The 27,677-nt window shown below is 36.9% G+C and overlaps 1 protein-coding gene across 4 annotated transcripts; it reads left to right on the top strand.

Moving 5' to 3' along the window:
* The first annotated feature begins 1,312 nt into the window (after positions 1-1,312).
* On the top strand, positions 1,313-22,522 carry GKAP1 (G kinase anchoring protein 1). 4 transcript variants are annotated; one of them, XM_040541502.1, is made up of 12 exons: positions 1,313-1,678; positions 6,947-7,205; positions 8,147-8,290; positions 11,777-11,854; positions 13,310-13,442; positions 14,503-14,525; positions 15,217-15,369; positions 15,787-15,888; positions 18,173-18,236; positions 19,500-19,570; positions 20,471-20,548; positions 22,218-22,522. In XM_040541502.1, the coding sequence occupies exons 2-12, from the start codon at positions 6,990-6,992 to the stop codon at positions 22,263-22,265; spliced, it is 1,110 nt and encodes a 369-aa protein (XP_040397436.1). In that variant the 5' UTR covers positions 1,313-1,678; positions 6,947-6,989; the 3' UTR covers positions 22,266-22,522. The 4 variants fall into 4 exon arrangements, with proteins under 4 accessions (XP_040397436.1, XP_040397438.1, XP_040397440.1 ...); XM_040541504.1 differs by lacking the exon at positions 1,313-1,678 and adding an exon at positions 1,720-1,836; XM_040541506.1 differs by lacking the exon at positions 1,313-1,678 and adding an exon at positions 2,010-2,217.
* Positions 22,523-27,677: the final 5,155 nt, after the last annotated feature.

Here is a 27,677-nt window from a genome sequence, read left to right as displayed (position 1 = left end):
TCAGCTGATGCTCTGCAGGTTTCTGCAGCTGTGACGCTACAGATTAAGTTGTCATTCAAACATCAGATCCTGTATGCCATACATATCCATTTCCAGACATAAGTACAATGTCCTCTAGCACTACAGGAGGTAAATACATCGGATACATTTGTGATCTTTGAGAAGTGGATGAATTGTTGACCATGAATGGGAGCTAGCAATTTCAATACACAAACAGAAGAATGTGAGAGAGAGGCCAGTAAGGCAATCATACGTGGAAGAGGGAAGAAGAAAAAAGAAAACGAAGGAAAGAAAAACAGGGAAGAAAAAAAAGAAAAAGAAAAACACCCCCCCCCCCCCCTAAAACAAAACAAACAAAAAAAAACAAACAGGCAGATGAAATATTCCATATGCAGCTAGGAAGTCTCATGTTTGCTACCCTTGTTCTCATGGGGGACTTCAAATTCTCAGGTGTCTGCTCAAAATACAACGCAGCAAAGAGGAAATGGTCTAAGAGACTCCTGGAGTGTGTGGACACAGGTGGTAAGGGAACAAACAAGGGAAGGTGACCCACTTGACCTGTTGTTTGCAAACAGGGAAGGACTTGGATGACATGATGGTTGGAGGTTGTCTTGGGCACAGCCATCATGAAGTGATGGGGTTTTTTGATCTTTGGAGAAGTAAGGAAGGCAGTTGGCAGAAACACTGCCTTGGATTTCCAGAGGCAGACACTGGCCCGTTTAGTGACCTGGCTGACAGAGTCCTTGGGGAGGCAGTTTTAAAGGCAGAGCACTCCAGGAAGGCTGAACTTTCTTCAAAAATGAAATCGTAGAGACACAGGAGCAGGCTGTCCCAGTGTACCCAGAACTGAGCTGGCTGGGGAGAGGACTAGCCTAACTGAGCAGAGCTTCTCCAGGAACTCAGGAATTCATGAGCTCTGGAATAAGGGGCAGGAAACTCAGGACAACTATAGAGCTGTTGAACTTGGAAGTAAGTTTTAATCAGAGTGAAAGTTCTAGCTTGAACAGTTTTATTAACAGACAGTAGGGTAACTGCTGTTCAGGATCAGTGTGCTGATTAATCAGGTTATTCTATGCTGGGTTTCCAGTGAATCAAAAAACACAAGGAAATCTGTGGTGCTTCACTTCAGCAAATACACATTTCATGCGCTTCTAGCACTATTTTTTACCAAGGATAACACAGAAAACATTTTTACGTTTGTTCACTGTTTCATTTTTATGCAGCGTTCCGTAATCACACAACAAACGAGGCCGGCGGCCGTAGCCCGCCTCGACCCGCGACATGGCGGCGCTCCCGCGCTGCACGTAGGGCGGCCGGGCAGGCGGGCGGCGGCTCTCCGGCGGCGGCCCGCGGTGATTTTTGATCCCGGCCGGACCCCGTACCGCCCGGCCGGGCGGAATAAACAAACCCGGCGGCGCCCCGCCTCTACCCCTCGCCATACCCCCCCCGCCGCCTTCCACCTCAGGCGGCGCGAGCCCGGCCGCGGCCGTTCCCCGGCGCCGCGGACCGTTAGAGCCGAGCCGCCCGCCACGGGCCGTTGGGGCTGCGGTTGAACCGCCGTCCCTGACGGCCCCGCCGTCCCTGGCGGCCCCGCCGCAGCGAGCGTCCCGCCGGCCGCCCACCTGCCCTGCCCTGCCCTGCCCTGCGCGGAGCCGCCGTGCCCCTGCCCTGGGGAGAGGTGAATGAAAAGCTCCCGGCCGCGAGGAGCGCTCGGAGTTTCCTCGGGACTTGCTGCCCCGTCACCGCGGCGCTGCTCGGCTGCCTCAGTTCTCTCACGCGTGCTGCCGCCGCCGGCGGGTGTTGGTCGGCTCCTGCCGCGGCGGTCAGGCGCAGGAGGTCGGGCGTGAGCTTGGAAACTCCGGCAGGCAACAGCTGCGAACTTAATTAATTTCCTTTAATTTTTATATATATATATATATAAATAATATATATATATATATATATATATATATATATTTTTTAGGGGTGGGAGGGCAAGAAAAGGGCTTCAAGGGGGGTTCGCAGCGTCCTGCGAACAAACTGAAGGCAGGCTGCCCGGTGGCTTTTACATTTTAACGCTGAACTTAAACAGCTTTTCCTCAAAAAAACACATTATTTATTCCAGTGAATTCACTCACAACCCGTTCACCCTTTTAACTGCCGGGATCATTGCTTGCCATGTGCTCGCTGCTGCTGCGTGCGCCAGTGCTGCGGTTTGAAGCGGGTTTCTGAGGCAGGGTGCGTGTGGCTGTAGAGCTGCTCGTGGAACTTGGAGACAAGCTGATGGCTTGGTCTTAAGTAGTTTTAAGGATTTAGAGCATTTTAACGCAGCTTCATAGCTTTTGATCAGATGGCTTGAAAAAAAACAGAGGTTATTAAAAGGGAGAAATCTGGTCCCGCTGGGTGGATCAAAGCTTCTTGTAAATGCACTGATAAGGAATAGTAGATTGGGCTTGCCATGGTAAGTGTACAAACAGCCAAAGATCAATACTGTCGCACGCAGACAGTGCGAAGGTTGGTCGGTGCCAGCAGAGGATAGACGTGCGCCTTCAGTTATGAATGTATTGTGTATCTTGGTGTTGTTTCAGGTTTACCAGCGAGTGCTGAGATCAGTCAATACTTCAGGCGTTAGCTAAGCACGTGTATCGATTATAGATGATGGCAAATAAGCACGTTAGTAATAGAAACAAGGAGATGGTGTGTGGGAAGATGGTATTTTCAAAAGTTTTTGGAAATCTGTGGCTTTATTAGCAGTTTATTTGAAGATGGAAGTGGTTCAAGAGGAAATGGGTTGTATTTTTGGGCTCTTCAGCGTGTTTTCCTTGAAATAGTAGATCACCGTATTTAAAGCTATGTGGTTTTTCCACAGATGCTTGAAAGTCTGCTACTAACGTCAGCCTAGAGTCTCCTAAATTGTGGTGTGCTGTTCATTTCTTAGTGGTGTTTGAACACTTGCCAGTTAAATGCAAATTCATGCACGTATACAAAGCTGTACACAGGCCAGGAAGCTGCTGATGCTCAAACTAAGTTTCTGGGTGTGCATTACACTCCTCTTAATATGTGTTTTGGGGGCTTACAGCAGTGCTTACAGTAGAGCTGTTTGACCTGCAGTGTGGGTTAAGGTGAGTAACACAGAAAAGGGCTTCGACGTTACTGAAACACTGGCTATGTTACTTTTATCACAGTAATCTTTGTTACATCATGTCTAAAACTAGACTGAAGCTCTTCAGGGCATTGTCCTATGTTTCTGAGAAGTACTTAGTACACTTTAGGGAACTGAAGCTAGAAATACACCTTTTCATTTCAGTCATTTCACAGTTTAGCTTTCTAAATGTCTCTGTTTATCAAGTATTTAAGGTGGAGTAAGCTGTGTGTGCTTACAAATTGCTGCATCAGACGTGTTAAAGCAGTGTTACATGTCATTAATGGGACCGATGTGGTATAATCTGTTGTTTTAATATAAAAATCTAACATAATCCATTCACGTATGCTGACATGGTTTGTAGAAAAGTATGACCTACAAATGAGTAAAGCACTAAAAAAAAACAACAAAAGAAATTGCTAGTTGCTAGAAATAACAATTGCTATAATGTTGCCTTAAAATTATATCGTACATGTGTATAATGCTCATCTTATGTTGGTGATGCATGAATCTGAGTAATAGGTACTTTTGGCTTCATGAGCTGTGTTCACAACTCTTATTGTTTGGAGCAGACTGCATGGAGAGTTGCACTAACAGCCTGCTAGTGATATGCAGAGCAGAAAGTTTTGAAACTGGGTCATTTATTGGAGCTGTCAATCCATGCCATTATGATGTTGCAACTTTGCTTATTGAGGGATCTTTTTGTAACATTGGAATGAAGGGTTAGTTACTTCCTTGACACATTAGAGAAGGTCTTCTCTGAAGACTATGGCTATTGCTAATACATAACACAAATGGAAACAACTTCAAATATTTGCCAGCAGGCTTTGCTTCCTTTTACCTTCTTGCGGATTTTTCCTGTAGCCTGTGTATGGTAGGGAGAGGAATTGTCTTGCATTTAGATAAATAGGCTTTGGGCAACAGGCTGTTACCTACTCACAACATTTTACCAGACTTCAAAGCTCTTACCTGAAAACTACTGTAGAAGTTGAAATGATGTTTCAGGTCATAGTTTGATCTGTGGAATTATGAAACTCTTTGTGGTGTTTGAACGCTTTCTTTCTGTGATCAAAAAGTTTCCGTAAGCACAGCCTCAAGCTCAATTATGCCAGTGTGTTTTTAATTTTCTACGACTGGTTATTTCTGTAGCAATACAGAATAACACTGCTTATAATTCCCAGGGTAGAGGGAACTACACCAGCTTCTGAAAGGAGGCTAGCAAGCACCTCTAATTGGCCGAAAGCTTTTGAGGTATCAGTCCGTTGCTTTTTTGGGGAGGGGGAATGGGAGCCAAACTTTGAAACTGAAGTGTTAGGTACTTAATAAAATGTGTCTGTCAGAATTGTAGGTGTGGTGTTAAAATACGAAGCCTGACATGGTGGTAGGCCTCGGTGAATCACTGGATCCATCTTTAGGTGTTGCACAAGTGGGATAATTTGATCCTGCTGTGATATCAATAGTATTGAAATGTCCTACTAACTGAATTAGCAATGTTAACAACTATCTGAGACTCAACTAGAAAATAACCTTCAATCTCATGTATTTGCAGTTCACTTTATAAACTCATTACTATCCTTTTTATTATTATTACTATTATTATTATTCTGTATAAACATGTAATTCAGGAATAAGGTTTTGTAAATTGATATCATGTTGTCACTATAGTATTTTGGTGAATTGGAACAGCAGAATTCCATGGGTAGTACTTGTTAAATGTACTTGGCAGCTGGGCTCTTAATTGCATGCCAACTACAGTAAGACAGCAAAGGTATACTTAATGTATTGGAGTATTTATAGATGAAGGAGAAGGGAGTTCGCAGCCACATTACACAGCTGTGTAGAGGTTCAGCTACGTGTGATTGTTTTCAGATTGTATGTGCAAAAAGAAGTATTTGGCACCATTAGCCACTGTTAATAAAGACTGCGTTGTGCCATTGAACTGTTTACATGAAATATAAAGTACACCACAGTTAGTAGAGAGAGAGAGACAAGAAATTCCAAGCTTTTACTGAAGAAAGAGTCATAGTATAGTTCACTTTTTTCTTACGCCAAGCGCAGCAGAGAGTCTGCAAACTTGTAGTGTTGTCTGCTTTAGAGCAACGTCCAGTATCGTAAGTTCTTGTGTGACATGATCGAGCACTTTTCTCTGGTGCTTTTTCTTGCTGTAAAGATGCACCTGTAATCTTTTCTCTGAGCTTCAAGTTTCAACTTATTGCATGTCCAGCTAGTAAGAGCACAAAGTCTCTCATCTTTAACTAATTTCCTAAGCTGGTTAGCTATATAGTTATTTAGCATTAAAATATTTGTAATTGTATGCACACGTGTGCATACATACACAGACTTGTCTGCACAAAAATCCAAACTTACCTTGTTGTTCTGTCATTGAAAGAGTGACAAATATGAATTACTTATGATGTTTTAGGTGTGATTGACCTATTTTTTCTAGATATGTAGTTGTGGTCTGATCAGATAATTTGAACATCAGCATCAAGTAGATTCACAACTCGATGACCAGCTTCATTTTCTCTTTTTTGAAAGAAATGGAGTAGAGTAACTTTGTATGACAAGAATGCTCTTTACTGTAACCTTTTTTCTTCTGTAAACTTAGGAATAGAGCATGGTTCTTTCATCTCTGAAAAGTGAAATGACATATTCCTTTTAAATAATTATTTTGGGTAACGGTCTCTGCCATGCTATTGTTGCATGTTGACATGTCGGAGTATATATGGAGCACCTACAGAATTTTGGATTTGGGAAATTCTGGAGTTAAGGGGTAAAAAGAGCCTGTTGAAACTTCTGCAGAGCCTTACGTTTTTTTTGTAATAGTAGTTAACAAGCAACAGATTTGTAGGCTATCTAAGCAGATAACTAAGCAACTTGTTTCAAACTATAAAGATTCCTTTTGAACAGCAATTTCAAAAAGTATGTATTATCTCACTACACCTCTGTCATAATACATCAACATATCTAGACGTGTTTTTTATGGAATTTATAATCAGAGATGGATATCATCACTTTCAATACTCTGCTAATTGACTAAACTCTGCACGGAAAACTGCAGTTTGACAAACATGGATATACCCAGGATTTAGCTTTTATGCTAGGTAAATGATTCAATCTTTAGAATGGTGTCACAGGGACGTACGTATGTGTTGCTTTTAGCTACAGGCGACAACAGAAGGTTTAAGTGTTACTTAGTTCTGCCTCCCCCCAGCATATCCTCTGTGTTTTGCTGTAAGAACAGGTGAACTTGATGTTTGAGGACAGTACCAGCTGAAATGCTGGGCTCACCTTCCTGTGGAGAAAACTGCTTGTTGAATCTCCAATGGCTTGGGAACAAAATATCTCTTCTTTTACAAGAAGTTTAAAGGCTGCGTACCCCAAACTGGAGCTTGCATATGCGTAGTATCTACTTCATTTTTAAATTGTGTTTTTCAGGCTCCGGGGATGGCATCTGAAACAGTTTCTAAGCACTAAATTATTCTATTCTATTCTATTGTCTTTTTCCCCCCAGAACATGAAGACCAGCTTCTTTTAGAGCCTTCTTTTTTGCACTAAATCTCTCAAGAGCCAATGTATTAGCCTAAAATGTGTTTGGTAGATTTTTTTTTTTATGTAATTCTTCTTTAGATACCTAAGATAATACAGTATAGTCAGTTAAAATATAAATAAACGATACTGTATTTTTTTTCTTTCTCCCTCATTCCCCCAATTCCAGCCCTGTCCTATGCTTTTTGAGCCAAAACTTCTGCGGTTAAATGATATGAATTATTGCTTGTTTGATTAAACAATGTTTTCATTCTAACTTCTGTGCTACTTTCCCAGGAAGCTGATAATTAAAAGAAGCCAGCTCAGTAGAATTTCAGACATGGCAATGGAATCTGCTATAATCAGTTCAGTCCCTACCACTGCATCTCGTTTTGCCTTACTACAACTGGAAAGTGATACTGATTCAGAGCCTGGAAAAGGCAGAAGTGGCCGACGTGCTGGTAAATCTCTAGCTCCAGGGAGTAGATCTACAAATGTGAAGAAAAGAGAGAAAAGGAGAAGAAAGAGAGAACAGCAGCAGAGTGAGGCCAATGAGGTAAAGGGATTGTATTTTCAGTAGTGAGTAAGGTTGTTATCTCATAAATAGTTTTTGCTGTCCCTGAAAAGTCATTGTTTTTTGTTTTCCCTATGAAAGAAGAACTACTTAATCACAGGTTACATTTTTTTTTCTTTTGTTTTAAAATTACTTCTTTATGTGAAAGTAGGATATTCCCTATTTTACAAGCTAGTGTGTACCTTATCTGACTAAACACAGATGTAGCCCAGGCTATAGAGTAGGGTAAAGCATATGTTAAGGAAGTCCCTGTTGATAAATTGATACTAGATTGTTTTCATGCCTTCGTTTTCACTCAGTGAAATAATCAGTGTCAGTTAATGCTTATGCTTTAGCAGTGAATGTCTAGGAGTTGCAAAATTTGCAAGTCATCACAATCACATTTTCTAATTATGTGAGGTATTTTAAATGTGGCAGTATTGTATCCATATGGTGCAGCAATTAAAGGTAATTCTTATTGCAGGTTCGTAAAATATGACCTGTTGCGAACTATAAGGACTATCTACATTATTCTTTTTTCTACCTGAACATCTTGTTCTTCTGTTCACCCATGCCAAAACAGTATACCACAGTTTTGTTGGTATTATGTTTAATTTAGTTCAGGTGTAAGCAAACAGTAATGTCTGACAGAACATGAAAACTGTAGGACACCGCTACCTATTCAGGTTTGTTCAGAGTATTTTCAGCAGGAACGATATATTTATTTTGTTATATTACTGCTGTTTCTAATGCACTATTAAGATATATGAGAAATTCTGTTATGGTACGTACCATATCCAATTAAACAAAAATATAGCCCAAACTGTAGAGTAAAACATGTATATGTCTGTTTGCATGTGTATAAATACTTCTGTTAGTCTGTTAAGGCTGTTTTTGTGTACTTGTTAGCATATTGATTAATATGAAACATAACTGTTTTTCAGCTCAGAAACCTTGCTTTTAAAAAGATTCCTCAGAAATCTTCCCATGGAGGCAGTCTATCTCAGCAAGAACAAAAACTGCATACTACGATGCAGAAGGACTCTCAGGAAGAAAACTGGCAAGAGTGGAGACAAAGAGATGAGCAGGTACAGCTTACTGTGTTTAGCTGTCTTTTGACTTTCCTGTCTTGTTACGTCCTTCAGAGTAGTTAACTTTGCATGAACTTTTTCAAGGCTAACTGCAAATAAGTGACACTGACTGGAATTAAAAAGTATTTCATGAAACTAATGAACTCCTATGCTGGCAGCTGGTAGGATGATATTTTCATTTAGAGATTTTCAACTTATATCTCACCAAAAAAGATTGTATTGAACTGCTTCCCATTGTAGTTAATAGAAAATATAGAAAGCTATATTGACAAAAGATTGACAGTTGGATGCTGCCCTTGGTTTTTATATGTTGCTAATGCTTTGATATAGGTTCTTCCTTAAACAGAATATATCCAAGTTCTTACCTTTGCAGGCTTCTGGATGATTGTCCTAGCAGTGGAGTAATGACCTAATAATCCTTTTTGAAAATTTCCAGAGCTAATTAGCTTCAGAATTACTTTTAAGGTGCAGGTTTGCTTTGTCCAGTAGCTAAAATTTTTGTATTCTGCATGCTATTAAGCAATTATTTCAGGTAAAAAGGAGAATCTTGTCTTATTATTGGATGGTGAAATGGTCAGACAAAGTAAACTCAATTATAAAAAATAAGTTCTTATTCGTTTTGATCTTACTGACATAGGCTATACTACTGTGAAGTTGCCTTGGGATTCTTTTGTTTTAAAAATAACTTTAGACCGATTACTATTATAGTGACATACAGTTGTTAAAGTCCTAAAGACATTTGTCTCATTTTTTAAGGAAAAGAAATAGCCAAATTCTGTCACAACTCTGAGACTGAAAAATAGGCTGTTCCGTAGCACAGCTATATTTCGAACAGCTTTCTCTGGTTACAATGGACCGAGTGTAAGGAATGGAGGTACACTGTGGACCATCAGTATTTTTCCAACAAATTCCATGATAAATTTAATTTTGTTACAGTAAATGTTTAGAGAAATAGATGACATTGGCATAATCACTGTTAAATTGCAGTGTAAACACAAAATAATTGTTTCAATTTACTGATAGAACTCATACACTACAGGTTTCTCAGACAGCCATAGAGGTTACGGTGAAGTTTTTTGGTTCATATATGATTTAAAACATCAGGTTCTAGACCTCAAAGTGCCAAAAATGTCCAGAACTACTTTGAATTTCTTACTTTACCCAGAAACTCTTAAAATGTGAATATTAAAATCTGATGGATGGGAAAAGAAATTGTCACTTGTGATTCCTGTCTTAGAACAACAATGAAAATGTTTGCCATAGTACAAAATATATAACATCAAGTGGGTATCTTAGGATATTCTTAATAAAATATGCATAATCAATAATTTCCTTTTAAAATTGTTACATTATTTCACTGCTTGTAGCTGCCACTGCTAAATTACAGCACTGTCAGGCATTGAATCGGCTTTGTTTTTCTTGCATGATGGGGAAAAAAAGACACAAGTGAAAATGGTGAGGACTTCAGTTTGGTTATATCATGTGCATCTCAAAAGCTTGCCTCAAATGTTGGTTAGTGTTATTAACTTTTGATTTCTGTTTTTTTTGTTTGTTTGATTTTGGTGGGGGTAAAAATTATACTGACAGTATCATCAGATTTAATAAAAACATCTCTGAATTGGAGAAACCGATTAACAGGAAGGTTCAAATTGCAACTTGCACATGTTTATCTGAGAGAAGAGGTATGGACTCAAACTGTTCACATTCAGAAGGCATGAAATCCTACTCTCTCACTTCCACAGTTTCCCTTGTCCAATAATACAGTATTGATGAAGAGGTAAATGTTGAATGGTGTACAGTAAGGGAGGGTGATACTCAGCACCAGATGAGAAACAGTGGCTCCCTGCTGTGGATGCTGTAGAAAGGGATGAACTTCCACAAAGAGCAGCTCCCAATACACGAAGAGTTCCTCCTGGCATATTTACCTTTCAAATTGCCATACTGTGTGACAGTTTCCTTCTATAAGATTTTGCCTAGAGGACATCAAAAGTTAAGTTTGTCCAAACTATAGAGCTATTTTGTAAATACGATGGATGATACTAGTCTTTCTTCAGCAAAGCTTTGAAGAGAGTCACTAAGTTTTGTGTACGGATTTCTATTTATGAGGGGTATTATGTGTACTCAGAGCTTAGTTATTAGAAGTGTATCATGAGTACATAAGAAAAGGAATCTGTGGTTTCTGGATTTTGGATAGGTTTAAGTAATAATGAGCCTATTCTGAAACTAAGACTGTGTGCACCAAAGCAGGACTGAACGTGCTTGGGAGTCTTTTGGGTAGATGACTGTCTTTGAGAATAGTCAGGTCTAAGCAGCAGCTCAGTGGAGTGCTTTAGAAGTAGTGACCTTTGTTCTGCTTACAGACAGCTTTGAACATGCTCAGCCCTGTCCAGAACTGAATGGCTACTAGGTAAATTAATTATGATAGGGTTATTGTTGTATTAGAGATCACATAATGCATTTCTTTAATATTCATAGTAACGTTATGGCAGCACCATTTTGTGATAATTATTTAGCCCACAGGATTCTAAATTACTGCTTACAGACACAATAAGTGATGAATGCTATGTTCATCTTTTTATGAGCGTACCATATTTTTGTACATTAACTGTTCTCTTTTTGGTATTTTTTTCCCTATCCTCACTCTCTCTTTTTTTCATGTTCATATGGAGCTTTTCTGTGTAATAGAAAAGTCCTAATTTTTGGTAGATAACTATCATGGTCAGAATGGATTCAAAAGTTGTGGGCAAAAGCAGTTCACTGATTTGGGGGGGAATTTCAGTCGGTTTAACTTACTGTCAGTTAACAAACTCCTAATTACTGGTTCTAGTACTGAAAGAAAACAAAGAAACAAGTTTGGAAAGCAAACAAAAATCAACAGAAGAAACCTCACTGTCTCTGTAAAACCTTTCCTCCCCACTTTTCGCTCCCCATTCTCCTTGCTGCATGCTGCACTTCTTTCCTCAGAAATAGAAGAGGAAAATATCTCAAAATCGTTCAGGTTGGCTTAGCTCTGCTCTCCTGTTAAGTGATTTAAAAAAAAAAAAAAAAAGGTGCTTACTCTTTTCTGTGCAATGAAAGAACACAGACTTTCTGATGATCTTTTGATGATGATGCTTTTAATCCCTTAGCATCCCTCTGATTTTTGTTCAAAATGATTTTTATTTTTAGTCTGAAATAAATCTCATAAACAAGTCTTCAAGATAGGATACATGTTCCATAAAGATTTTTTATAACACTGTGTGCTTACATCTATCAAACAGTTTCCCAAAGCAAGTTATTTTATTACTCATAATACAAAAAGTTTTATCTGTTGTTAATAATGTCGTGTTTACATCAGTGAAGCTTTCTGGTTACTCTACTGATACGTGTATCAAAACAGAAATTTTAATGTGGTCTCTGTCTGCTTTTTCTCTTTTTTATTTTTTTATTTTTTTTAATGTTTTAACAAACCAGTCACAAGCAATGTTAATTTTGTTTCTTCAGCTGACATCTGAAATGTTTGAAGCTGATCTTGAAAAAGCATTGCTGCTGAGCAAACTGGAATATGAAGAGCACAAAAAGGTATTTGTGGGATTCATCCTAATGTAAAAACTGTAGAAGTTTTTGAGACTCGAATTTTAAAAGTAAAGTAAATCACTCTTAAAAGTACAGCTCTTTCGTTTACATTGTTTGCCTCCACTCCTCAGATCCTTGAGAGGTTTAGAAAAATAGAGGATTTGAGAGAAACCATATCAAAAAATATTTTGGGTGGTTTGTTTGTTTTGTTTTTAATTGGCCTGTGAAGAGTAAAACAAGAGATCCTGACCTTGCTCAGAACAAATCTGGCACACTTGGAGAGTCAGAAGATAAAAGCACTGACTTCTCTTAAACGGTTAGTTATGTTTAAAACTTTTGCATTTTCACTAACAACTTTTCTCTGTTTTAAATATTTTATTTCTGATAAGCTGTATACATTTCCCTCAGCTGGTCAGGGAATAGATTGGTTCAGACTGCTATTTTCTGAGTGGTTCTTACAAAATACTGATGAGTTTTCTTTAAAAGTATGGTTAAATAAATTTTAATTTCTAACAGGAACTTGCTTCTTAGCAATAACTCAGGAGGCAATGAAATGTTACAAAAAATACAAGTTTAACCATAATTATGCATCATGAAGAAATAAAATGTACACATGCACTTCTATGCAAATATACTCATACTTCAGTTATTTAAGGAGGGAGAATACCACAATGCTTAAAACCCAGAGTTAAATTTTTAACTGGTGTACTAGAAGTTCTTTTTGAAAGTGAAGACAATCTTCAGGCATAGTAGTGTTTTTCATTTTGTGCAGACTTTTTGAGAATTACCTTTCAATAAACAGTACACATGAGTACAGGTTAAAAACATTGTTTTCATGGAAAGAAAAGTACTAAATTTCCATTTTTTATATAACATTTCTTCCTTAAGGCTATTTGGGCTAAAATCAAACAAAACATCTGGGACAGTGACACTTTGCTAAAAATGTTAATGCAGATATGGGGGGGAGGTGTTGTTTAGGTTCAAATGGATATCATGTACCAGCCTGTCTGATTTCAAAAGGAGACAGCTGTTAGAGCATTGCTGCACACTAATTACTCTTACTCCTCCTGAATGGATAAGCATATTTTGAGAATAAAATGAAGGTCCAGTAGACCTGTTTATTTTTCTTAAAGGCAATGCTAACTTTTTTGCACTTGATTACCTTATATTCTCAGTCTGAGTTTTTGTATAAAACTGTGGAGGTGATTGAGGGGGTATTAGGGGGTATCACATTCATTTGTGATTTAGTGAAGAGCAATGCTCTACTTCAGAAAACAGAACCGATGCTTAATTGCTGATGTGTGCCTTACACTCTTTAAACCAATCTGAAGCCTGCAAATTCCTGTTCAGGCCAAAGTCTCCTTTAATATATCATCACCATATTTTTCCTTTATAAAGCTTCAGGTAAAACAATATTTGGGTACTGAAGAAAATTATACCAGTGGGACTTTATTCTTCTAGGAATATGAAAACAATGAATGTACTTCACCTCAGTCAAAGTCTGTGAATAAGAAAGAGAAAAGAAAGAACCAGCAAGGAAAAGACAAACCTCTCACTGTGTCCCTGAAAGATTTTCAGTCAGACAGTAATATAGGTATGCCTTATCATACCATGTGAGCTGTTCTACTTGGAATTTTGATAGTGTGTATGCTAACAGCAAAATGACCTTCTGTCTCTGTTCATTAATACTGTGTTTGAACAAACACTAAATGAGTTGAAGTGAATATGTCCTACAAAGTCTAAAATCTAAATGTTCATTATATAATAACAGACCAGTTAAATTAGCAGGAAAAAAAGAAGAGGTTAAAGAAAACATAATTTAATGTATCCCTGGGGTGTGGGAAGTAAACTCAAATACTGTGTCTATTTTAATCTGTGAGTGTTTTTTGGAGTGATGTAGTACGTCCGCATTCTTCAGGCAACTGAGTTTTTCTGTTTTGAATAATAGCAAGTCAATTTGCCTTTCTTCAATACCATTTTTTATTAAAATGAGCAAATACAGAAAGAATTTTTATATACTAGTTATTGGTTACATGTTTAGAACTCTTTAATTTTTGTCTATAGAGAAAAGCTTCTGAAATTTAGTGAAGAAGTAAGTTTAAGGTAGAGTCTGGAAAAGGAAGAAAGTTATTTGTTTTCTAACATCCTCTTTCTAAGGATGTTTTCTATCTAAATTTACAATATTATTAATCACATTCTTTCCAGAGAATTTGAATATAAGAAAAAGATAAATAGCATAGCGTTAGTATCTTAAGACGAGGCAATGGAAGGCATTCAGGTATACAGTGAGAAATATGCTATAAAAGCCTAAGCTAAAAACAATACCAAACAAAAAAAAGTTGTAGCCGTATGTACCAAAAACATTGCCTTCCACTTTAACTGAAGCAAATGTATATGGGATGCTGCTTTTGATTTAAATAGTGTGAAAGAACTGGGAAAAAAAATCAAATATATAGAGATTAACCCAAAATGCACTTTATAATCTTTACTTCTAATGCTTTGTACTTTTTTTAATGTGGCATTGAGAGGCGATTAATGTTGAAGAACTCCAATACTATTTTTTTGTCCCCACTTTTCAAAATGGCTTGCTTTGATAGTGAGCTATATAAGATTTCAGTGACTTCTTGTCATTTCTTTTTTTCTATTCTTTTCAGATAACCTTGCTAAAAAACATGAGGTAAGTCTTAATTTTTTCTTACTCAACTAAATTTTCTTACTAAATAAGAATAATTCTTATATTTAGGAAGTAATTACTTGGGCACTCTCTGTAGTGACAAACAGCTATATATTCCCAAACTGGCTGATCCGCATTTGGAAAACTTTTACAGATGCAGATTTAATAGGGATGTATGTCTGTAGTGTAGTACTTGAGAACTTAGTGTTGGCTTTCTTAGAGATAGTTCTTGCTTCTTTAGTTTTCAGATAGTCTTAAACTTTGATGCGAATTGCAAGTTTGCATGTTCAAAAATAAAAATAGTAGTACAAACAAAAACAGGTTAAGAAAGTGTTGTAATGTTACTATGTTGTGGTACAGTGCACAAATATTAAAGCTCTTAGAGGGAAGAACAGTTAACAGTGAAGTGAAACAAAACAGTGAGGGCATAGTGCAAAAGTATTTAAATCTAGTTTAATTCTTTCGTGTAATCCCATGATCAGTTAAATGATGACCTTTAATTTCTAGCTCTTCAACTGGTATCGTATTCTTTAGGTAGAAATCACAATATTGTCAGGATGTACAAGACAAAATAATATCAGGATATTGTCTTCCATTACTTAAGTTATTTTTGAAGCATGTTGAAGCATTGAAGCATGAAGCTTAATAATAACCTGTGTAAAGGGAAATCTGTTATGATGTTTACCTTTGACAGGAGCTGAGCTCTCCCCAGACTTCATTGAATGATGGAAGATTTTTCAACAGACTAGAAGATGATGTTCACAAAATACTTAAAAGAGAAAAAAGGAGAGACCAGCTTGCTGACTGCAATGAAGCAGATAACTGCACATCTCATGAGCACAACCAGGCATGTAAAACGGAAGTCACTCTGAAATGAAAAAGTTTCTTGAAACTACTTCAGTGATTAGAAGAGAGCACCTGACAGAAGATAGAGATAATTACAAGCAGGATAATCTTAAAGAACCTAAACAAAGAAACGAACAAAAATAAACAGACAAAATCCTGTAACACATTTTTTAATACGTTTATTAATCTGAAGAGGTGTTTAAATCACGTGTGATCAAAATACTTCTTTCCTCACAGAACATGCCAATACTTATTACTGCATTTCTTATTTATTCTTTTGGCATTTGAGAAGATATTCTGATCCAATTTCCATTAAAAAAAAAATAAATCTAGCTTATAATAGAGAAATAAGTTGCCTTTCCTAAGAACTGAATTCACATGACTCAGTTATTAATAAATGATACTTGCTTGTTTACAGGAAAGTGTTATGAAAGATGGAAGAACAGAACAACTAAAGCTTGAGCTTGAAAAGAAAGATGCAGAAATTCAGCAACTTAAAAATATAATAACTCAGTGGGAGGTATGTAGCTTAAAAAGCTTTAAAGTAGTGAACAAAATTTAACTTTAGTTGCGTCTTATTATCCATTTTGAAATAAAGTATGTATTAATCTGTAGAGATGGTTTAGCTTGGACAGAGATTGTCTTTACAGAGCAAAAATAATCCACTCCTACTACATGAAGTAGTCTTTTTTGCTAAATTAAGAATCTAATAATAATTAGAAGAATCAATGCAGAGTACCCAGAAATAAACTTTGTATCTGGCATATCTGTTACTAGTTGTTTTCTAGTGTTGCTATTTTGTTCATTGTCTAAAAAAAAATCAAATTAGTAATCTAAGACTAGGCAAGATCTTCAGCAATCTGATCTGTCTTGGAAGTTAGCTCTGCTTAGGGCAGGAAGTTGGATTTCCTCAGGTCTTTTCCAATTTGTAAAATGGAATTTATTTTTTTTTAGTTCAAATAAGCTTTTCTTGCATTTAGTAACTACTTATTTGTTGTAGGTTTTTTGTTGTTGTTTTTCTTTAGAGATTCAGTCCACTATCTGAAGTGGACTCTCTTTACCTCTCTAGTATCCCTCTTTAAAGAGAACAGTATTTGGAAAGGTTTAAGAGGACTCCCTTAAAGCTGCGGTATAGCAAGAATGAAATTCTGTATTCTCTCTTCTCCTATTAAAATACAAGTAAAACTAGAGTGAGTCAGGCTCAATATATACTGAAGCACACCAGGAAAATAGATTTGCTCTTTAATAATTACACAATATCGCTATATACCGGAATAGCTAGGAAAAATGCCTCTAGTTGTTTCCATGTGTTCAGGCAGTATTAACACTGTATGGATAGTATCTAGAGCAACAAGGGCAAAAAGTCCACGAGGAACTGGTATTGCAACAAAAAGAGTAAAGCAGCGTGGAATTAAATTATTTTATTATGATTTTTATTCATTGCTTAAGGTAGATTGAGCAGGTTGATTTGGGAGTCTTCTGATGCTTCAAAGGACTATTACTGGTATTAATAAAGACATAAACTTCATTAAAAGCTGTTTTCACTGTGTACTAGAGTTGTAATCCCCAGGTTATTTTTTGGAAGTATAAATCTGTTCAGATTTACCACTGTTAGCACTTCACTGCATTTGGCAGAGTACAGACAATGCATACGGATATTGGTGAGATGATAGATGATGATACAGCTGTTTAATTTTATAAACTTGTCCAGGGAGTCCAGAGTTTTAGGTGGCCATCAAAGGTCTTGCTTAAGTGTAAGTTTTTGAAACATTAAAATACCACATCTGTTAAAATGCCATTTCATTTCCTTCCAGTTCCTGTAAATGTTAATGTTTGTTTGTGGCTGTGATACAGTGTGTTGGTATACTGGAATTGGAAGGGCTATTATTTAAAACAAACAAACAAAAAACACAAACTGTGGTTAGGCTGCAGTTACTGGGTATATGCACATGTGCATGGTTCTATGACATTAAGAAACTGGACGTTCCACAAACTATACTAATAGCTTTTTTTCATGTTTTCAGTGCATTGGAGGGTAAGCAGTAGCTTCAACTTTTTAGGGGGAGTAAGATTTGTGAGGACTAGGTGATATTCTGAGTGGAAGGTGATAGCTTCTTTAAAAAAAAAAAAAAAAAAAAGCATGTTTGAAATAGAACTTCATGTGCAGTTTTCTTTAAAGAGCCTACAGGAACCAGAGATTCATGACAGGAAAAATAAGTTCAGTTAAGATACATGGCTATAATGGACATTGGTGGCCGGTTAAGGAAAAGGCTGCCTTATGAAGAAAGTGTATCGGATTGGAAAAATACCAAAAAAGGAGTTCTTGAGTAGTAACCTCTAAAGAGTTGAAAAGGAGAGATGGTAACTACGAGCTAAAAATACTGAATGAAATAGTCTGTAGAGCAGCAAGATCTTATTCTACTCACCAAGTAATGTGAAAACTATTCATATTATCCAGAAAGCGTTTATAATTGCATGCTGTCTGAATGCTTTTCTGGCAAGAAACCATAAAGCCCTTGATGCAACAGGCCTTTATAATTCAGGCAGCTCTAAATGCTTGTTCTTGTACTGACACAACACTTATTTTAACTTCCTCTAAGGCTTGTGGTTGCCTTAATTTCTGGGCTTTCAGTTATTCACCCATTTCACCTGTCATGTATCCATTACTTTGGTTGTTACTTATCTAAGACAAATCAGATTCTCTGCAGCAGTGATGATTTTCAACCCGAAAACCTTTTATTCGTGGTTATTTAAAGAATGTTTTTATAGTGTATACAGGTAATAATTTATTTTCTTTCATACAGGCAAAGTATAAAGAAGTAAAAGGAAGAAATGCACAACTTCTGAATATGCTTCAAGAAGGTGAAAGTAAGTAAGAGTTTTATCAGGAAACTTCAAAGTTTTTTTAAAAACCTGGAAAAACTTTCCAAGCAGCTTTAAAAAAAATAGTTGTCATAGTGAGTAGAAAGAACTAGGAAACTATTGATTTGCAGCAATTCCAGTAAAACAGAGGGTTTGGACCGCACAGTACTGCATTTCTGATACTACATAATCAAATATCAGTTGCATTTTGAGATCATTCTTTGAAATTTAAACTGCTTAGTTATGTTTTAGGTAGAGTGATTCTTTGAGTTGGACTTTGTTTTCCTAGAGACTTGATCTGTTCTGGACTGATCTCATTACCCTCAAGTGGCCCTGATTCTGGTAAATGTTCAATTCTTGTATATTTGCAAACTGCTATGAACGGTTGGAAAGACTCTACATCAAGCATTTTGCCATACAATGAATAGGGACAGCTAAACCCTATTATACATGAAATGATGATAGTTCATAGCTCACATAATTCAGAGTTTTTGTCAAAGATTGAAAAAATATATATACACAGATGTGCATATTTATGCACATAGTATCTTTTTATGTGATAGGCATGGTTATCCCTTAATATCCCTAATGTTGTATGAAGTAATTGGATGGGTCTGTGATACCAGGCACACCAATTGCCTTAAAAAAAATTGCCGTTGCTTTTCAATTTCTTAATTTAGCTCTTACATGTAGCTTCCTCTCTGGGTTAGGTTTTTGAGTTAAAAAAAATCTCTTCTTTTTTTTTTTCTGCAAAGTGTGTTTATAAAAAAGCTAAGCTGTTTGTAGTTCTCAATGATATTATGAATGTTTCATAATGTTAACTCATTGGAACTTTATTACTTCAAGTCAGTTCTGAGCCAAGTATAGATGTTTTCATCTTGAAAGGAAAGAGATAAAGTTCTGAATGTTTTTTCTATGTATGTGGAATAGTGATGGAATATAAAAACCAAGCACCTTTGTGGTTTTACCAGATCTGATCTTGTACAGAGTTAGAGTATTCTGTATTTTGTCTCCAAAATTTGCTTACAGGGTTAAGTGTCGTATAAGTAGTGCAAGGTTGAGGTTTAACCTTCAGAATTTTTCAAGCTGCTACTAATGGCATTGGTAGCTAATATCTATTTTTGATAGACATCTTCTGTTGTCTCAGTGAAGGCAGAGTTATTCAGAAGTAACAAAATAGTGAAGTAAAGAAACGCCACAGTGCTGTTGTAGATGAAGACCTGCAGATCTAGAAAAATCCTCATGCTTTATCTCTTTTTGTCTCTGTAGTGAAAGACAAAGCAGAAATACTCCTACAGGTTAATGAATCACAAATTATCAAAAACGAATTGACCTTACAGGTAAGCAAGGATTTCTTAATGTACTTCAAAAATGCTGTTCAAGGCAATGATAGGAGGAAGCTGAAACCACAACTTGCTTGAAGTAAAAAATGTTATGTAGCGCTGGGCTAATGAAATGTGTGTCAGATGACATGTAAATCTGTGGTATGATTAACTTAAAACTCTTTCTGGAAAGACAGCAGACTTCAGCATGCCTGAAAGGATTTTGCCTTCAATAGTGCTTTAAGGATGTCATCCTTCGGTAACCCAAGCTCAGAAGCTCTGAAGGGTGCTTCAGAAGATGCCTTTTTTTCTGTATGTTGTTTCCGCGTTGTTTTTTGGTGGTGGTGGTCTGGAGGTTGTGTTGTTGTTGTTGTGTTTGTTTTTGTTTGTTTCTAGTCTCTGTTTGGAAAAGGCTGCTGTATAAACACAAGTGAGGTGCAGATGACTTCTAAGCATGACTGTTGGCAAGCCACCACTGTGAAGAGCACACAAGATTTTTAAGCTTAGTTTCAGTTTACGGCTGCTCTTCTAAGCCTTTAACTCATCTAAATTATTATCAATTTAGTAAATTGTCTAAACTTATTATCAAGTGGTAATTTTAAGGATGATGTAGTAAGCTTATCTGTACTGCATAATATTGCACCAATTAAGTGCTCTATGAAAGAAATTAATGCAGAGTTCAAAAGTCAGAAGAGTTTCTAACTTTATAGCTTTCAACAGCATTATACAGTTAAACCTGTAAATGTTGCTTGGGAAATAATGGTCATTAAAGAATGTTTTATTTGTAGTTGGTAGTTTTTCTTGAATCCAGCACATATTACTGGTTTGTCCACATGATACTAATGGAGAACTAAATTGACTTGATAAACTTGTAGATGTTAACCATACTTTATAAATGAATATTCTGTATGTTTTTAGGTAACTACACTTCATGCTGCATTAGAGCAAGAAAGGTCCAAAGTGAAACTACTGCAGGCAGAATTAACAAAATACCAGGTATTGTTATTTTACATACCTGTAATTTTATCTGTTGTTGATGTAACTGAGACTGTCGTGAGGTAACATGCTCCAAGCTGACCTGTTAGCTTGAATTTTTCTAATTTAAAAAATAATTTGCAGTTCAGGTTGTAGGGGAAAAAAACCACACAGTAGCAAAAACAATTTGTACTTTAAAGCTTGAAGTATGCTGGTAAATAAAAGCAAGAAGTTCCACCCATACTGTCTAATTGTGTAATTGCACTAACTGTAGATTTCATAGTTTTTTTTTTGTCACACCTTCTTCCCTCAATTCTGTGTCAGAGTTCTGTCTCTAGCCAAATCTTTGTAGAAGATGAACACCAAGTTGTGTTGAAATTGAGTGCTAAGATCAGCATCTTGCTGACTGTGCATATTCTGTTTAACTTGGCCACTAATACAAATCATGTTAGTAAATTTCAGTTAACTGCAGTATAAACAATATGATGCTCAACATTCTGACTTTTTTGAAGACAGCAAATATTTAATCCCATGAGACTGAGGATTTGTACTTGTGCATGGCTTGGCACAGTTTATATTTTTCTTTGGCTGTGACCTTTTGCATAAGTTACAGGGAGAGCCTATAGGATATAGTTGAAACTGTTAAGGTAGCCCTGTAGACTTTGGCAAACAAATGTCTTCAGATAACGTAAATTCTTTGGCTGGCATTACATTGATTCTATAGGTAATTCTTTGTCTTTCTGTTTTTGTCTTCTCCCTGTCACTTTACCACAAGTGAACAAGCTGTTTCTTAAAATTGTTGTGCAGCAGTTGCCAAATATAGGTAGTTCAGCCCCTTATAGACAGAAGAAGCCTCACAGAAGCCTTCCCCTTACGGAGAAGCTGAGTGCTCACACCACTAATTGAAACTAAAGTAAATCCACTACTGTCACATTCATTCATATCACTGTTCTTACTACTATAGGTAGTATTTTGCTAATATTTAGTATTTTTTGTAAACAGACGTTTTTTATTAAGAAAAGTTCATCATTACTTGTAATAAACAGGATTAACAGAGTAACAGTATTGACTGAAAAACATGTTCCTTTACATGCTTTTGTAATTACCACAAAATCACCTCGTCTGTTACTCTTTGCCACATCCTCTAGTATATGCTTTTATCTTTACACATCTTGCTGTGTTTTTTCATGTTTTTTTTTATTTGCTTATTTAAAAAAAAATAGTCTTGTCTGCCATGCAGGGATCATTGTTTCTACTTTTATTATTCTCCACTGTAATATTTCCAGGAAGACCACAATAACCCTTCTTATCTCCATTTCTTGTGTTGGTTTTGATAACACCAGGTTTGATGTCTTTAGGGAATATTTCTCTGAAATATGAGGAAGCCTTTAAAAAACTTGAATCAAAAATGTGTGGGTTAAAAATAATAAAGAAAAGCAATAAACCAGAGTGTTTTTTATCACCAGATGTTAAAATCTCAATTATGTATCCTATAAATACCTCAGCTGTTTTCATTTATGTAGCCGTATTTGGTGTTCAGATGGGTTTGTTTCCCATAATATTTGTATAGCTTATGCAGCTCCTCTTCTTTTTCTTGCTAATTTACACTAATTTAATAAAGAAAATAACTGCAGATAGAAAATGTCATGTCTACTACATTAATTAAGCATTTGTTTATCTTCTCTTACAGAGCTGGAAAAGAGGTAAAAGGCACTTAGAATCTGACCAGTGCAGGTGATCTCCTTTGCCACTAGATTCAATGCAAAAAACATCAAATCTTTCTTCAGGGTTTTGCAGAAATTTATATATTTGTTGTACAACTGCTTAACTATGCAGTTTTTGAAGAGAAATTAACAATTACTAGTCTGATTAGCATTCTGAATAGTTGATTTGTTGCACTTAAAAGAAAAATAAGAAAACTAGTATTCTGGCAAAGCTCAAACTTTAATTGTAATGCCATTAGTTTTGTATCACTCAATAAAACTTACTCTTGCATTTCTGTGTTTGAATTCTTGCTTTCATAGATTTTTCCATTTCGAAGGGTTCACTTAGTGACTCTTAAGCTACAGATGCATTAGCATGCACATAGTTTCACCAACCCAAAAAAAAAAAAAAGCCCATGCAAAGGCATCTCCTTGTTTGCTGAATCCAGGTGTGTAAAAATTAGCAGTCCTTGTCTCCTTTCCCTGTATAGGACAACTGTGTCCTATGTGAGTTTCTGCCATAAAATGCAGAAGGTGACCTTCAATTACTGTGTGAAGTGAGCTTTCCTACACAGCTTTGAAGACCTCCCTGTGCTGTTCTTCACAATAGACTCAATGATAAACAGTTAAAACCTTGGAATAAGACACAAATCTCTAACATGTTCTTTGTCCTGTATAAACTGTCAGTGATATGACTATAGAAACACAGAAGTGTTTGTGCAAAACTGAACATAGCACTAAATCCTGGTATGTTACTCATCTTTGCACAGTTGTTGATGTTAAGCATTACAGAAGTGAAGTAAGAGTTGGTTGACTAGAAATGGATTAGAAAATCACTGTTGGGATTTTGGGACCTGGGAAGTCAGCAGAGAATGCATAAGATGGAGAGAAAGAACCACAGAAGAGAGGAAGGAGGAAACAAAAATAACTGTAGAGCTAAAACCAGAAGAGATCTAAAAACAGAAGATTTATTACTGACTGCAATGAAGCACTAAAAAATCTCCAAAGCAATGTAGTTGTTAAGATAGTACTTCATTAGGAGGTAGGAGAGGAAAACAGGACAAAAGTCTTTATCAGTGAAGGTACTATGAATTTGTGTTACTTTTATAATTAGCAGTGACTTCGGAAAATCAATACCATGTAGATGCTAACAGTGGAGTAAGAGTTTTCTAAGAAATTAGTCATTGTGGCTCATGTAGAAATGTAGACATTATAGCCCATATTAATTCAAATTTCTTAGTAAGACTGGAAGTCTTACTGTAATTTCACTGATTTTTGTCCTTTTTTTTTCTTGCCTTTGCCAGTTCTTTGAAATTATTTTCCAAATGCTACATTCCCATGAAAGGATTGATACCTGGGTCTGATGCCACTCTTTCAAAACTGTACATTGTGACCACATATAACTGCAGCATCTTGTCGTATTCTATCAAACACTGTTACGTAGATGAAAGTAACCTGTATTTTTAATAGTTTGAAAGAAAGCCAACAACAACTGATTCTGGCAGGAGAAGGCATTTTTCATTATCTGCTGCTCCACAGGAAATATTTACCAGAACAAGACAGACTTTTTAGTCGACACAGTGGTGCCTGTAACTTTAACTTGTGACTTTTTTCCAACACGTTTGTATTTGTAAGCAATTTTAAATTAGGAAATCCAGAATATAGATCTCCTCCTAAAATCCAATCAGTCAGTTTCCAGGTGTTTCTAAATTGTTAAATTATATGTAGAGATAAGAATTCAAAGCTGTATTGCTTCAGATGTCTAGAAGACAAAACCCAAAAGACTGGCTACCAGCTATGCTGTACATTAGTATTCCTGTAAGTTTTAATTTACTCCTCTGTTTGTATTTTACAGATTTTTTTTTCTCCTTGCCTTCTAGGACTATCAGTAATCCCTGCTCCACATCCCCCCTCCAGCCTTGTGGAACTAACCTGTGTTTCCTGTACTGTGTTTGACATAAATGAGAATTTGCTTGTATAATACTTGTTGATTAACAACAGAAGGATTTTTTTTTAAAAAAGAAATATAAAATGTATTCTAAAGGTGCATGTTCATTCAAAAAAAAGTTAATTTTGTTTTTAAGTGCTAAAAACACACATTTCTAATGGGGGCAAAGCTGAATATAGTTTTCATTGTTCAATGCAACTCATCTTGATTCTCTGTGTTTGCCCCTTGGGGATCTGCATAAATTACACAAATTATTTAATCAGCTGAATAGTTCTCTACTCTGTTGCTCTTGCTCCTAAAAGTTTTGTATAATACCTGGACAAAAACATTCAATTTTCCCATATCTTGTTTCTTTTACCTTTGTAAAAACTGAATGTTCATGAAGACAAAGCTGCTTTTCATAGTTGTTGCAACCTGTTTCAAGAGAGATACTCCCACTATGCCTTCTTATGAAAAGTCAGCAGTTCTCTTGCTATTTCTTTCCCATAATGCGTCATTTTAGATTGAGTGTACATAATTTACTGATAGACAAACTTCTGATTTCCTGTACAAATCTTCAACAATATTTTGCTTGTCCTAGTTGCTTTGAAAGAAAGGGAAAACAAACAACCACCCTGTGCATTTTAAAAAGAAAGTATCATCAGAATCTCTTAAGTGAAGGTAAGGTGACAAAGCCAGAAGTACAAAAACTAAAAGGCTCCTATTTACTGAACATGCTTACACTGCATAGGTTCTGTGCTACCTTTGAGGTAGGTGGTTAAAACAGTAACACAGAGAAGTTTCCCATACTGAACTTAGGAATACTAATGAATTAAAAAAAAAAAAAATCTGAAGTGGGGGGGACTGAGGTGTCTTTGCTCAAAGAAAAGCTCCACAAAATACAGATTACGGAGACCAAGAGCCTAGTGGAAAGATCATAGCACAGGATATATACAGAGTAGAGATGGAGAAATAAAATTTCTGACATGTATGGCTACAAAATTTTAGATACCCGAAAAGATTGTGAATCAAAACAACAAAAATAAGTATGGATGGGGCTTTGGTAGTACAGTACAATTGGAAAATGCCTGTTAACTACTCAGGAGAATAAAACAGAGGAATGCTTTTTTTCCTAGACTTTGTATGTGTACTTTTTGCTAAGAACTAGCAGTCACAGTTCAGAAGCTCAGAGCTCTGTTCCTGTGTAATGCTACTTTTATGAAAATCTTTAGTGTCTTCCAGAGAGTAAAGATAAATCCAACTGGAAGTGAGACAACAGCGTTTTATTTGTTGGAATGGCTGATGAGCTGACAAGGATGTTGCCCTCTGATTCAGCTCTAACAACGCATTTTGCTCGTGGTTTGCTGTACTAAAGGCAGCAGCGTATCCATGCAGGGAGCACCATATCAGCAGCAAAAGATAATCGTTGTCTATCTGGTAACACTTCAGCATGCAGCTTTTATTTAACGTCTTTAACTGCATCTAAACAAAGAACCCTAGCCTTTGTTCCAGCAAATCAGGAATGGGAAGCTTAATACGTGTGTATTTTTGTAAAGGTCCCACAGGAGTCGAGATGTATGCTCTTTCTCTTCCCTTATTCATTAAAAACTGATTATCAAGGTATTTGTGTTATGTTTTGGTTTTAATATTCAGAAATGTATTGAATATTATGTCTAGTTTATAGCAAAACCTTGAAGCTCTTGCATGTAAACTTTACTGTACTTAGACCACATGAGAACTTGTCTAAATTCAAAATTTTATCTCTAACTTCAGGTAGAACGTTAGAGTGAGTTCAGCTAAACTGGGTCAGGACCTTCTGCTGATATTCTTAATTTGGTTCAACTTGAATTCAGCCGGTATTTTCATTTTGATGCAAAATAATCTGTAGTTGCTGTGAACTCTTTTTTGTTTTATTTTAAGCCAATTTAGCTGACTGCACTTGTTTAAATCAACTACCTATGGAAAAAATATCAATCTGGAGATGTCTAGTCAGAGTTGGGAATTAAACTGAACTTCTGCAATAAGTACTTTGATAGGATCATGAGTTAATGAAGAAAAGCTGTACAGATGATTATAGAAAGATGAAATAAAAGCAAAGATGGAAGAAAATAGGAAAGATAAAAACAAAGAGGAAAGAAAGGACATTGTTTACAAACGTGGCAGCCTAAGGAGGTGTAAGGACTTTTCTGTGTCATTTTCACTTGTCCATGCATTGTGCGTAAGTTGTATTCTGCATATCTCACTGCAGACACACATGCATGTTGTCCTGTTTCGGGGTATTTTCCATTTTGATACTTCCAGTACCAGCAAATGAATGCTGTTACCGCTGTCATCTGTACCAAAAAAAGACGAAGAAACAGCCATTCTCTGTTAACATTTCCTCTGCTTAAGTAAGAGCTTTTGATAAATTCAAATGATTATTTTATAGGAGTTTGTAGTATTATTTGTCTGTTAGGTATTTTCAGAAAATACCACAGATGATTATTAGTCTAACTGGTAAACCTCAGCTAACCTAAAGTGGGTAGCGGTTGGGCTAGTTTAGTACAAACCGTGCTGCAGTAGGCCGTATAGTCTGCAAGAGCTATTGTATCAACTAAGAACAGCCCTGGATGAGGAACATCTCCTTGCACTTTGATCAGGATTGATTTCTGCTTGAAATCACTGCTTGGTTGCAGTGCAAAGCATTACTTCACAACAGCCCTCGTTCTGCCAACCGATGGTGAGGGCAGCACTGACCAGCTGGTGGGTGTCCCAGCGCTCCGGTGCTGCGCGGGGTCAAGTCCAATGTGGAAATGGAACGAACGTGGCTGAGGAAAGAAAGGCTCAGTGGTAAAATGTGCCTGGAAGCGTGCTTTTTTCTGTAACAAACTGAAGCTCTAGGACAAGCAAAACTTGGAGTGGCCTTCTGTCAGCTGTTTTAAAACCTTTTATCAGGTTTTAAATCACTTTAGTAAAAAAAAATTCAGAGGGTTGGAGACTGCTGTGTTGTGCTACACTTAGTTTAATACCAACTGGCACGATTTGCCTATGGTGAGACTATACCAGTAATAGAGCAAGATGGCAAATCATTTGAGGAGTCGGACTCCTCTGGGAAAAGCTAATCCTAACTTAAGGAAGAAAATGCGTTTGACCCTGGAACTGAGGGCCATGCACACAATTTACACTGAAAGAGGAACGGGTATCTGTGACTTCATGGCCAGCAGGAAAACCCCTGATGTTCTGGGAGAGGGTCTAACGCGGTGGCACTAGATCAGTGACCGAGGCGCTTTGGTCCAAGCCTGAGGTGAATGCAGCCGTCAGGTACAGAAGGCTGCCACGGTAATCCTAAAGCCAGCGTTATTTGTTACCCCTGAGCAGGTGCTGATAACTAAACCGAACAGCAGCGGCAGACCCTCACCGCTGCCTTTCTGCAGGCTGACGCGCAGTCCTTTATTTTATTTCTATTACGATAATTTGATACACCACGGTACCGCAGCCCCCTCCCCTCCCCTCCCCTCCCCTCACGGCGGGCAACGGGCGT

The sequence above is a fragment of the Cygnus olor genome, chromosome Z (assembly GCF_009769625.2).
Source record: "Cygnus olor isolate bCygOlo1 chromosome Z, bCygOlo1.pri.v2, whole genome shotgun sequence".
In the NCBI taxonomy this organism is placed as follows: Eukaryota; Metazoa; Chordata; class Aves; order Anseriformes; family Anatidae; genus Cygnus; species Cygnus olor.
This window is presented reverse-complemented; position numbering and strand designations above follow the sequence as displayed.

What these genes read in the sequence shown, in the direction of transcription:
- GKAP1 (XM_040541502.1), top strand. Translation starts at nt 6,990, where the DNA reads ATGGCAATGGAATCTGCTATAATCAGTTCAGTCCCTACCACTGCATCT. An exon ending in CATCTCATGAGCACAACCAG is followed by an intron (nt 15,370 to 15,786) that starts GCATGTAAAACG and finishes GCTTGTTTACAG; the next exon opens with GAAAGTGTTATGAAAGATGG. An exon ending in TATGCTTCAAGAAGGTGAAA is followed by an intron (nt 18,237 to 19,499) that starts GTAAGTAAGAGT and finishes TTGTCTCTGTAG; the next exon opens with TGAAAGACAAAGCAGAAATA.